The following is a 13,219-nucleotide window of genomic DNA, read 5'->3' as shown; positions in this document are numbered from 1 at the left end:
TTTTTTAATAATAAACATCGTTGCTGAGATTGTCTGATCCCGCAGCTTACTTACATCTATTTGGCAGTCATAGAGGTCAAACACGGCGTCCTGATCCAGAACGTTGTTACTTGCAGCGTCTGCCTGGCTTCTGTAGAAACATAACAAATGACTATCCTGAATATAATTGCTGTACGTTCGTATCGCATACTTGGCACAGCGCTCCCTGTTCAGCCGGATGAGGAAGAAGACGATGACGACCCCTGCAAGGAGAGTCAGACCCACCGCCAGGCCGATGGACAACATATCTGCAGAGAGATCGCAAGGTGAGCCATCTTTTTTGTTCAGGAAAATGAAAGTGCGTTACCAGTGTAATCATCAACAGGGTCAATGGTGGGTTCTGGATCGCAGGATCCATGAAAGATGTTGATATCATCAAGGGCAACGTCGCCGCCAGCCTCCTCACTCCTGTGATATGCGAACGCAAACTGGGGAAAGTTTTAGGAGTGAGTTAGAACGATTAATTTTTATCTGCATCAAATATGTAAATATCTGCATTACCCAGAATGCCTCGTCAGCCTCAACAAACACATTGGCCTTCAGCCACTTGTCTCCCTTGTTTCCGATCTCGACCCACGTCTGAACGCCCGCCTCGTTGCCGCTGGCTTGTGTTTTTCTACACGACAAAACAAGTCATGGGAACTCATTCGGGGGAAAAAAAACCACAACAGCGGAGCCTGAAAGATGGCTGACCTGTCGTTTACGTAAACTCGCAGGGTACCGACATGAGGGCCAAACATGTGGTACCAGAATTCCAGACAGTGGCCCCTAGTGGCCGGTTGGAGCACATCACTGATAATGAACGAGGCGTCGCCCCGTTGACCCACTGAGCTGTCCACGTAGAGGTAGGAACCTAATGGAAGATGGCGGCATTGGTGTTATACAGTAAGTACATGAGTAAAATAATCAAGTTGTATTGATGTTCTAACAGTATCGTGCTTAATAATAATAATAATACAAATAAATAAATGGGTTATGGTAAAATGGGTTAGCCCAAACTTCCCTCTCCCCAGCTATTTCGTCCAGCTCTTCCAAAGGATCCCGAGGCGTTCCCAGGCAAGCTGAGAGACGTAGTCTCTCCACCGTGTCCCGGGTCTTCCCCGTGGTCTCCTGCCGGTCGGAGGTGTCCTAAACACCTCCACAGAGAGGCGTTCAGGGGGAGAATTATAACCAGATGCCCGAACCACCTCATCTGGCTCCTCCCGATTTAGAGGAGCAGTGGTTTTACTTTGAGCTCCTCTCGAATGACAGAGCTTCTCGAACAAGGAACCCTCAGGTTGCTGGCACGGGCACTCTCCTGAACTTGCCAAGCCGCCCCCAATAATATTAACGTGTTTATGAGCAGGGTTGTCTCGATAACAATATTTTGGTACCGGTACCAAATAGTATGTCAATAATTTAAAAAAAAAAAAAGGACACCACAAAAAATGTTATTATTGGCTTCATTGGTCTGTGCTTTAAGAAAAATACATGCATCTATCCATCCATCTTCTCCACTTATCCAAAGTCGGATCGCGGGGGCAGGAGCCTAAGCGGAAAAGCCCAGACTTCCCTCTCCCCAGCTATTTCGTCCAGCTCTTCCAAAGGATCCCGAGGCGTTCCCAGGCAAGCTGAGAGACATAGTCTCTCCACCGTGTCCCGGGTCTTCCCCGTGGTCTCCTGCCGGTCGGAGGTGTCCTAAACACCTCCACAGAGAGGCGTTCAGGGGGAGAATTATAACCAGATGCCCGAACCACCTCATCTGGCTCCTCCCGATTTAGAGGAGCAGTGGTTTTACATTGAGCTCCTCTCGAAAGACAGAGCTTCTCCGCCTATCTCGAAGGGAGAGCCCCGCCACCCGACATAGAAAACTCATTTCGGCCGCTTGTACCCATGATCTTGTCCTTCCGGTCATAACTCAAAGCTCCTGACCATAGGTTAGGATTGGGACGTAGATCGACCGGTAAATTGAGAGCTATGCCTTCCGGCTCAGCTCTTTCTTTACCCCAACAGATCGATACAGGGTACAGATCACTGCACAAGCCTCATCGATCCGCCAGTTGATATCACTCGTGAACAAGACCCCGAGGTACTTGAGCTCCTGCACTTGGGGCAGGATCTCCTCCCAAACCCGGAGATGTCACTCCATCCTTTCCCGGGCGAGAACCATGGACTCTGACTTGGAAGTACTGATTCTCATCCCTTTCGCCACACACTCAGCTGCAAACCGATCCAGTGAGAGCTCAAGATCCTGGCCAGATGAAACCAGCAGGACCACATCATCCGCAAAAAGCAGAGACCTAATCCTGCACCCACCAAACCGGATCCCCTCAACACCCTGACTGCAACCTACTCAGTGGCCTAGTGGTTAGAGTGTCCGCCCTGAGATCGGTAGGTCGTGATGTCAAACCCCGGCCGAGTCATACCAAAGACTATACAAATGGGACCCATTACCTCCCTGCTTGGCACTCAGCATCAAGGGTTGGAATTGGGGGTTAAATCACCAAAAATGATTTCCGGGCGCGACCACCCACTGGTCCCCTCACCTCCCAGGTGGTGGAACAAGGGGATGGGTTCAAGTCTGGGGGTTCTAACTTTTTAACTGTATCTATTATATTGTTGTATGTGATATATGACTTCTATTACTTTGGTGTTTGTGGAATATGACATTTGTTGCATTGTTTGTTGTATGTGATGTATGACATCTTATTATGTTCGGGCAAGCGCACAGTTAGTGTATTTGTCTTAAAGTGGATCCAGGGGGTGAACAAGGGGATGAGTCAAATGCGGAGGACACATTTCACAACACTCAGTGTGTGTGTGACAATCATTGGTACTTTAACTTTAACTTGAATAAATCAGAGACACACTTTGTTGGAGACAAACACCGTTCTTTAGCATTAAAGCTACAGACACACAAAACATGTTTCTAGGAAAAAAACTTATAAACTGTGAAAATATCATATGATAACTGAACAGTACACAGCTGTTACCCCTAACAGGAAGACTAACCGTGTGGCGTGTGTGTGGTGTGATCCACGCTAGGTCCCGTGTTGGGGTTCGGGGAGGCTCCCATCCCTCGGAGCCAGTCGCCTTGGTCTATTGATCCCCTCACGTTGGTCCAGCTGCACATGTCCATCTCAAAGTCGCAGGTGCCGTGCGGGGGGCAGTTGGTGTCTATCAGGTGGACGTCATCAAAAGCCATATCGCCCTCCAGCGTGGGGCCGCCCTTCACACCTTCCACCACGAGCTAAGACAGATGGATAGTAAGATCACTGCTCAGCTTCTTCAGAGTATGCCTGCACATTTGAGTCTGTCTCTGCTATTTGCTGTCTTGCATAGCACAGGAATGCATGTGAGACCTGATGATGCCTTCACACCGGGGGGTTCGCTTCTTTCGTGGCATGATTCGAATACTCCGAAGCAAAATGCTGTCTGCACTCTGCTGGGTTTAATACTCGAGTGTATTTTTATATGCTGCTAGCAGCTTAGAGTTCACAAAAAGCTTGGCAAATAGACTTAATAGACGTAACCCAAATATTCCAACGCAAAATACTTAGTTCATTTTTATGTTTTGCTATTTTTACCAATTTGAATTTCAAATAAACCTTTACAATAGACTCTTAAAGAGGTTTTGTGACATATGACAGTACATAACTCAAACGTTCCAAATTCAAATGTTGTCTGTTGGGTTGAATATTTTGTTAATATTTATATTCTGATATTTTTACGAGCTTAGATTTCACAAAAAGCTAGTATCAATCAATCAATCAATCAATCAATCAATCAATCAATCAATGTTTACTTATATAGCCCTAAATCACGAGTGTCTCAAAGGGCTGCACAAGCCACAACGACATCCTCGGCTCAGATCCCACATCCAGGCAAGAAAAAACTCAACCCAATGGGATGACAATGAATAGTAAAATAGACTTTTACATAGCTTTAGTGACTTATTATGTGACATAATTGAAATATGCCAAAGCACAATGCCGAAAAATACAGACTCTCTCAGCTCGCTTGTTTGATGCACCCCAAAATTCAAATAACAGTGATTGCACATGACCAAACGAACCAATCAGAGGAAACGCACTGGAGTCCCTCTGAATGGAAGCAAAGGTAATAGTGTGACCTCTTAAGCCCCTTCTACACTAAGCCGGTTATCCAGGGTAAATCCCACCTAACCTTATCCTTGTCCACACACACACAATGCCGTCGTTCAAGACCTCCTTCCTCCCTCCGTCCGCCGGCGCAACGTGACCTAGTACGCATGCGCGGAAAATGCGCACGTCATAGTCACCCCCAGTGTTGCTTGGTGTGCAAGTTCTTAAACGTAACTTATCTGAACATACAATATCCAGTGTTGTGGTATTTCAATTAACTGGAATCCAGTGTGCTGTGGGGCCCTATTGTAGTGAATCACACCTGAGCCATCATAAATTAATCAAATCTTTAATGGACATGTGAAAGTAAACAATGTGATAAAGAACATTTTACATCAATCAATCTAGGGATCTAGATATCTGGTCAGGACACTCCTCACTCTTTTGCCTTCACCTTCATTGTCCATTCCTTTTTGGACCTAGACGTTGAGTCCGCGACATACATGGCGGACAATAACTGATACAGTCTGCTTTGACAGTCCAAATGCATTCGCTGTTTTCCGTAGTCTTCCTTCGTTGGCCAGGTAATACAAAGCACACGCTACCTTTTTTTTATCACATCTATGGGAGCCCAAATTCTTGCTGTCTCTCCTTTGACAAATGGACAAAGTTTTTCGGTAAGTAGAATCACAGCTGACCTGGACATTCGAAAGTTCGCTTGCCGTCTGAAAAGTGTTGTATCCCAAATAGCTGCAATCACGCATTTCCTTCTCTTAAGGTATTAATGTGTGATTTCCACAAGCGTCTGTACATGTAGAAGAAGGAGAAACACAGGCATGTCTGGATGACTTGCCTCCATCTTTCTAGTGGTTAGCTCAGAGTTACGAAACTGCTTTATTACAAAGCTGGCTGGTTCTTGCTGACGTCACTTCCTGTGTGGGGCATGGTCTTTCTGGCGTCACTTCCTCTCCGAACTCAGTTTGTAAACGATTGATGAGTCCATACAGAGCTAAGAGCCGGAGATTCAAGAAATACACGGCGCACTTACCCGTGTATAAAATTATCCAATGAGGGGAACCTTAAACGATGGTTTAGTGTGGCTGAAACGGGGCTTAGGCTAAATAATTATTAATGTAGACATAGCCTTAGTGACTCACCTTGTATGGCTGAACTGAAGGCAGGAGTGACGCCTCAGCCAATCTCCACAGCGGGAGCTGGTCTCCGCTCTGGGAGAAAATCAGAGCACGAACGCCACCTTGGCTCTCCTGGTAAACGTTGAAGGTCCCAACGCCTCTGCCGTACATATGGTACCAAATCTTAACGCAAGCTCCTTGTCCTAAAAGAAGGAGAGTAGAACTCAAACTAGATGGAACAAGATCTTGTCATTTCTATCCAGTTTTAATGACACAGAGGGACTCACGCGCAGTGGGCGGGTACAACGGTGACGACATGGCGGCGGTCTGGCCTGCGATGTCATTGTTGGAAGAGGGCAGGTAGTAGTAGTGGCCCATTGGCGTGTTAGTGGTGTGGTCGCTGTCGGGGCCCGTGTTGGGGTTCGGGGTGGAGCCCGACTGCCCGATCCAGTCGGCGTCATCGTTGTTGTCCTGCTGCCAGTTACAACTTCCCTCCTCAAAATCACAGACATCTGCAAACATGTTTGGAAGGAAGAAGGATGGTCGATCAGGCGGTAGCTACATCATCCATAACACTTGGTAGGGAGTTTTTCTATTAGAGGGCAGTGAAAGCCACTCATTCATTGACAATGAACACTCGCCCTTCATTAAACCTGACTAACTGCCTATCTACTTACCTTCCTATCTACTTACCGACCTACCTACCTACAAACTTATATTTTCACGTCCGCTTTCCCACGATATAAACAGCGTGCCTGCCCAATCACGTTATAACTGTAGAATGATCGAGGACGAGTTCTTGGTTTCTTATGTGGGTTTATTGTTAGGCAGTTTCATTAACGTCCTCCCAGCGCGGTAACAACACACAACAACAGCAGTCACGTTTTCGTCTACCGTAAAGCATTTCGTCTGCCGTAAACAGCAATGTTGTGACACTCTTAAACAGGACAATACTGCCATCTACTGGATAGCCTCCGGAACACTGAAATTATAAATGAATAAATGGGTTATACTTGTATAGCGCTTTTCTACCTTCAAGGTACTCAAAGCGCTTTGACAGTATTTCCACATTCATCCATTCACACACACATTCACACACTGATGGCGGGAGCTGCCATGCAAGGCGCTAACCAGCAGCCATCAGGAGCAAGGGTGAAGTGTCTTGCCCAAGGACACAACGGACGTGACTAAGAAGGTAGAAGGTGGGGATTGAACCCCAGTAACCAGCAACACTCCGATTGCTGGCACAGCCACTCTACCAACTTCGCCATTCAAGTATTTATTTTATTTATATGTATAATAAAATAAATATATATATATATATATATATATATAGCTAGAATTCACTGAAAGTCAAGTATTTCATATATATATACATATATATGTATATATATATATATATATATATATATATATATATATATATATATATATATATATATATATATATATATATATATATATATATATATATATATATATGAAATATATATGAAATACTCGAGTTGGTGAATTCTAGGTGTAAATATACTCCTCCCCTCTTAACCACGCCCCCAACCACGCCCCCGCCCCCAACCACACCCCCGCCCCCTCCCCCCACACCCCACCTCCCGGAATCGGAGGTCTCAAGGTTGGCAAGTATGACAAGTATATACATTTTATTATTTACATTTGATTGTTTACAATCCAGGGAGGTGGGATGTGGTGGGGGGAGGGGGTTAGTCTAGGGTTGTTGCTGCCTGGAGGTGTTCTTTTAGTGCGGTTTTGAAGGAGGATAGAGATGCACTTTCTTCTACACCTGTTGGGAGTTCATACCATATTGATGTGGCATAGAAGAGAATGAGTTTAGACCTTTGTTAGATCGGAATCTGGGTTTGACGTGGTTAGTGGAGCTCCCCCTGGTGTTGTGGTTGTGGCGGTCATTTACATTATGGAAGTAGTTTGACATGTACTTCGGTATCAGGGAGGTGTAGCGGATTTTATAGACTAGGCTCAGTGCAAGTTGTTTTACTCTGTCCTCCACACTGAGCCAGCCCACTTTGGAGAAGTGGGTAGGAGTGAGGTGTGATCTGGGGTGGAGGTCTAGAAGTAACCTGACTAGCTTGTTCTGGGATGTTTGGATTTGAGGGTTTTGGAGGTGCTGGGGTACCAGGAGGTGCATGCGTAATCGAAAAAGGGTTGAATGAGAGTTCCTGCTAGAATCTTCATGGTGCTTTTGTTGACCAGAGAGGAGATTCTGTAGAGAGATCTTGTTCGTTAGTTGACCTTTTTGATTACCTTTGATTACCTCTGATTACCTAACCACATACCTACCTACCTACCTATCCATCCATCAATATCAGAATATTAGTGTGAGTTCACTCATTGGCATAGCAGGTCTACGTAACGTTGGGGCTGAAAATGTTGGTATCTTCAAGTAGGAATAATAAAAGACATTTTAACAAAAGTTTTTTCTCACCAGAGGTGGGGCATGTGCCAGGAACAAGCGAGACGTCATCGACGGCGATGTCGCCCGCCTCTCCTCCCACGCTGGCCTCCACGATCACTTGGTGGACCCGCTGCAAGGTCACGTGACTTTGAGCCGCCCGCCACTCGTCCCCTTGGTCCCCTGATCTTTGCCACACCTACAGGAAGGACGGAGGTGGCGGTGATTCACGCTGCGCAATGAGGATGTGAGGTCTGCGCAACAACACAATACCCACCGAAACTGGGCAGCTGTTTTGTAACCAACGTTTCACAACTGCGACAAAAGTGTGAGGGTGTTACCGTCACGTAACATTGTGTTACTCTTCTACTCCTGGAGCGGCTGCACACTAAAGTGTGTACTTTTGTCAAAACAGGATGTTTAGCCTGTGCTATTATTTTCCTGACAAACACACCGCATGATGGTGCAGTTATTAAACCCCCAAAGTATGACCCTTACAAGTCTGGATTGACTGGAAATTTCTCACACAGCTCAACAGACCACTTGTAACTTTAGAGCAGGGGTGTCAAACCTACGGCCCACAGGTTTTATCCGGACCGAGTGATGAGTTTGCCAAGTATCAAAATGAGCTGCTATTTTTTTATTTTTTAAACGAAAGAAACTGTTGTTCTAAATGTGTCCACTGGATGTCACAATAGCAATTCTGTTAGGAAAGCAGACGGTTTATACCAAGGCCAAGGAAGAGGTACACTGTGAGGTGACTGTGGCTCCTCCTCCTCGACCCACATGAAACTTAAAACCTGCCGTTTTATGTCTTCTGCTTCGAATACATGGGAGTCCAGTCCATAGTGGATCTTGCATAATAGTGTGAGAGTCCAGTCCATAGTGGATCTAACATAATAGTGAGAGTCCAGTCCATAGTGGATCTAACATAATAGTGAGAGTCCAGTCCATAGTGGATCTAACATAATAGTGAGAGTCCAGTCCATAGTGGATCTAACATAATAGTGTGAAAGTCCAGTCCATAGTGGATCTTGCATAATAGTGTGAGAGTCCAGTCCATAGTGGATCTAACATAATAGTGTGAGAGTCCAGTCCATGGTGGATCTTGCATAATAGTGTGAGAGTCCAGTCCATAGTGGATCTAACATAATAGTGAGAGTCCAGTCCATAGTGGATCTAACATAATAGTGTGAAAGTCCAGTCCATAGTGGATCTTGCATAATAGTGTGAGAGTCCAGTCCATAGTGGATCTAACATAATAGTGAGAGTCCAGTCCATGGTGGATCTTGCATAATAGTGTGAGAGTCCAGTCCATAGTGGATCTAACATAATAGTGAGAGTCCAGTCCATAGTGGATCTAACATAATAGTGTGAGAGTCCAGTCCATAGTGGATCTTGCATAATAGTGTGAGAGTCCAGTCCATAGTGGATCTAACATAATAGTGAGAGTCCAGTCCATAGTGGATCTAACATTATAGTGTGAAAGTCCAGTCCATAGTGGATCTAACATAATTGTGAGAGTCCAGTCCATGGTGGATCTAACATAATAGTGTGAGAGTCCAGTCCATAGTGGATCTAACATAATAGTGAGAGTCCAGTCCATAGTGGATCTAACATAATAGTGTGTGAGTCCAGTCCATAGTGGATCTAACATAATAGCGAGAGTCCAGTCCATAGTGGATCTAACATAATAGTGTGAGAGTCCAGTCCATAGTGGATCTACCATAATAGTGAGAGTCCAGTCCATGGTGGATCTAACATAATAGTGTGAGAGTCCAGTCCATAGTGGATCTACCATAATAGTGAGAGTCCAGTCCATGGTGGATCTAACATAATAGTGTGAGAGTCCAGTCCATAGTGGATCTAACATAATAGTGAGAGTCCGATCCATAGTGGATCTAACATAATAGTGTGAGAGTCCAGTCCATAGTGGATCTAACATAATAGTGAGAGTCCAGTCCATGGTGGATCTAACATAATAGTGTGAGAGTCCAGTCCATAGTGGATCTAACATAATAGTGAGAGTCCAGTCCATGGTGGATCTAACATAATAGTGAGAGTACAGTCCATAGTGGATCTAACATAATAGTGTGAGAGTCCAGTCCATAGTGGATCTACCATAATAGTGAGAGTCCAGTCCATGGTGGATCTAACATAATAGTGTGAGAGTCCAGTCCATAGTGGATCTAACATAATAGTGTGAGAGTCCAGTCCATAGTGGATCTAACATAATAGTGAGAGTCCAGTCCATAGTGGATCTAACATAATAGTGAGAGTCCAGTCCATAGTGGATCTAACATAATAGTGTGAGAGTCCAGTCCATAGTGGATCTACCATAATAGTGTGAGAGTCCAGTTCATACTGGATCTAACATAATAGTGTGAGAGTCCAGGCCATAGTAGATCTAACATAATAGTGTGAGAGTCCAGTCCATAGTGGATCTAACATAGTAGTGTGATTAATAATTAATTAATGGGAATAAACATTTAATGCAACATGCTAGATCTTGCAGCATGATTATTAGCTAAAACAACCTGATTTAATGCAAATTCAGTAGAATTTCAACCCTGCACTGTGCATTCCTCCATCACATGCACAGATAATTCCCAGCATGCTACACACTACAGCAGGGCTGTTGAGGCCACACTAGTATTTGAGCCCAAGGACTTCATCCAGTCAGGTAAGTGTTGATGGGGTAAATATATTTGATGTATGGTATTTAAGTGTAATAGAGGTGTAATTGCTTGTTACTGTATGACTGTAGACTATTCCAGCAGACTTCCACTCAAGCTAGCTAGCTGTTCCTGTACTTGTTCAATGATTTTGGGGCCAATATCTCTAGCTAGCTAGGTTTATGTACCACCACAGTCTCATAATGAACCGAAAATATTTCTCCGTTAGCCGTGATGCTAATTTTCTCTATGTTAAATCCCATTCATTTATGCTAACACTGTTAGCGTTCCGAATAGACCTTTTTTGTGATGTGTCGAGTTCAACTAGCAAATACTAAATCAAAAGGTGTAGTTTCCTCTGCCTTCTGTTCTGCTAGCCATTCTGTTGTCATACAAGAATGTAGCTTATAGTTTGATTTAGCATGCTGATTGACTGTTCATTTATTCATCTAGCCTTCTTCTATTCATTTGTCCATCAGTCAAATATTTTTAAAGACTACTCCAATTGTTTAGCTGACTATTTATATCTGTGTGTGGCATTGCATTAGAGCAGTAGTTCTTAATCTGGCTTCGATCGAACCTTAGGGGTTCGGTGAGTCGGGCTCAGGGGTTCGGCGGAGGTCAAGACACACCCGACTCATCGTGTAAATACAAACTTCTCCCTATCGGCGTATTACGGATACGACAACAGCAGAAGTCAGACTGGTTTGCAGGTGTGTAATTTGTTGTGAGTTTATGCACTGTGTTGGTTTTGTTCTTTGAACAAGGTGATGTTCATGCACGCTTCATTTTGTGCACCAGTAAAAAAACATGGTAACACTTTAGTATGGGGAACATATTCACCATTAATTAGTTGCTTATTAACATGCAAATTAGTAACATATTGGCTCTTAACTAGTCATTATTAAGTACTTATTAATGCCTTATTCGGCATGGCCTTATTGTAACCCTAACCCTCTAACCCTGGCCCTAACCCTAACCCTAACCAAATAACTGTAAATTAAGTCTTTGTTACTTAGAATATGTTCCCCATACTAAAGTGTTACCAAAAACATATAACTTTGTCTTGAATTTGAAAAAAAACAACATTATATTTTTCACTAAAGAAGGGTTCGGTGAAACTGGTGGGGTTCGGTACCTCCAACAAGGTTAAGAACCACTGCATTAGTGTTTTACAAGCTTCTCATCTTATTCTACAGAATGGTGTCCAACTTTGAATAATCAAAAAATGGTCAAAATTTCCAAACTTCCCGAGCTTAACTTCCCGTGGTAAATGTCCACCCCTTTGCAACCCTAGTCACCACCACGCATCCTCATGAGTTTCCCAACTTTTGATTGGCTGCACTTGTCATTCGACCCCTCAGATTGATAACAATGCAATTGCGTGGCACAAAAAAACATGTTTTCATTGTCTCCTGTGTCATTGTCTCCTTACCAGAGATTTGTTCACGGCCGTGTGAAGGAACATCCTCAAAGAACCCACAGTGGCTCCAAACATGTGGTACCAGAATGTTAAACAGTACCCTTGTTCACCAGCAGGTGGCAGCAATGCAGACTTCAGCTGAGCAACATCACCTTTTGCGCTCGGATGGGAGCTCTCGATGTAGAGATAGTTTCCTGTGGAACAAGCCTCAGTGACATGCGTCAGCTTGTTAGTTGCACGATTGATGTATTATATTGACCTGTTCCCGTAGTGTGGTCCCCTGCTGGCCCGGTGTTCGGTGTGTCAGTCGGGCCCGACCTTATAGTCCAGTCCAGGTCATCGTCGGCCCCCTGCAGCCAATCACACAGGCTGTCTTCAAAGGTGCACCTGAAGGCAGGGAGAGCTGCAAGAGAAGACCCGGATCTGGTAAACAGGAAGCAGCTGCCATGCATGTAAAGGTTCATCAAGCACGATTTACCTGGTGGCTGGAAGAAGTTCTCACAGTTGAGGAAAGAGATGTCGTCCACGGCAACGACACAAGCCTCACTGGCGGCTTCTCCCAGGTAGGCTCGACCCCAACTACTCAACCACACCTGAGGAAAAATTTTTTATTTATTTCACGGAAATTTAGTAGGTCACATTCCAAACACAAACAATATAATGTCCAAGATGAATGCATCATCCTCTGTTTTTTTATTTATTCATTTATTTTTGTCCTGTCCAGCTACTCGGGCAAATAATATAGTTGATGTAGATGCCCGTATCCGTGATTGTGCGCTGCCGAACATGCTCCTCTGCATGACACGACGTGACGACGACGACGGGTGGGGGATTGGTACTTTTCAGAGGCGGTATAGTGCGGAATATGATTTGTTAGTATCGCGGTACTGCACTGCAAAAAGTTAGTGTTCAAAAACAAGAAGAAAAAAAATACAAAAATGAGGGGTATTTTATTTGAACTAAGCAAAATTATCTGCCAATAGAACAAGAAAATTCGGCTTGTCAAGACTTTCCAAGACAAGTAAAATTAGCTAACCTCAATGAACCCAAAAATAGCTTAAAATAAGTATATTCTCACTAATAACAAGTGCACTTTTCCTGGTAGAAAAAAAAGAGACCTTTGTTGAAAAATATTCTTAAATAAAGTAAACGCTAGTGCCATTATCTTGAAATAATGATATGCGCTCGGCATTACATTTCTTGAAACCAGCAAACTTATACTAAAAACTCATTTATTGTTCTTAATGGAAAGGCAACAAGGCAAGCGCTTGTTACTCTCGGGGTCTCCTAGCCGCTCAGGCAAATCATATTGTCGAAAAATGCATTTTTCCATGGATAACATGACATCATCGCGCCAAGTGCGTGCGCTTTCAGTCAATTAGTGTGCATATATACAGCCCGGCCCCCGGCCACATTTTTTTTTATTGTAATTTTGAAGAATT

The 13,219-nt window shown here is 44.1% G+C and overlaps 1 protein-coding gene and 1 long non-coding RNA gene across 5 annotated transcripts in view; one reads left to right on the top strand and one right to left on the bottom strand.

The window, feature by feature from the left end:
• Nucleotides 1–13,219, bottom strand: part of si:ch211-106h4.4 (MAM and LDL-receptor class A domain-containing protein 1) — an 84,034-nt gene that overhangs the window by 1,942 nt on the left and 68,873 nt on the right. For all 4 annotated transcript variants that reach the window (XM_062023788.1, XM_062023789.1, XM_062023790.1 and 1 more), the window contains 12 exons: nt 12,256–12,370; nt 12,037–12,180; nt 11,790–11,971; nt 7,713–7,878; nt 5,542–5,766; nt 5,279–5,457; nt 3,031–3,268; nt 733–892; nt 541–655; nt 347–467; nt 191–287; nt 55–130 (listed from right to left, as the gene is read on the bottom strand). In XM_062023788.1, coding sequence (XP_061879772.1) covers nt 55–130; nt 191–287; nt 347–467; nt 541–655; nt 733–892; nt 3,031–3,268; nt 5,279–5,457; nt 5,542–5,766; nt 7,713–7,878; nt 11,790–11,971; nt 12,037–12,180; nt 12,256–12,370 — 1,818 coding nt within the window. The remainder of the gene's footprint in view (nt 1–54; nt 131–190; nt 288–346; nt 468–540; nt 656–732; nt 893–3,030; nt 3,269–5,278; nt 5,458–5,541; nt 5,767–7,712; nt 7,879–11,789; nt 11,972–12,036; nt 12,181–12,255; nt 12,371–13,219) is intronic.
• LOC133631512 (uncharacterized) lies at nt 151–8,008 on the top strand. The gene is made up of 3 exons (XR_009821477.1): nt 151–305; nt 3,064–3,284; nt 7,716–8,008. It is a non-coding gene; the product is annotated as an uncharacterized LOC133631512 (long non-coding RNA).

The sequence above is a fragment of the Entelurus aequoreus genome, linkage group LG16 (assembly GCF_033978785.1).
Source record: "Entelurus aequoreus isolate RoL-2023_Sb linkage group LG16, RoL_Eaeq_v1.1, whole genome shotgun sequence".
NCBI classification, from domain to species: Eukaryota; Metazoa; Chordata; class Actinopteri; order Syngnathiformes; family Syngnathidae; genus Entelurus; species Entelurus aequoreus.
The sequence above is the reverse complement of the archived record's forward strand: the minus strand, read 5'-3'. Positions and strand labels throughout refer to the sequence as shown.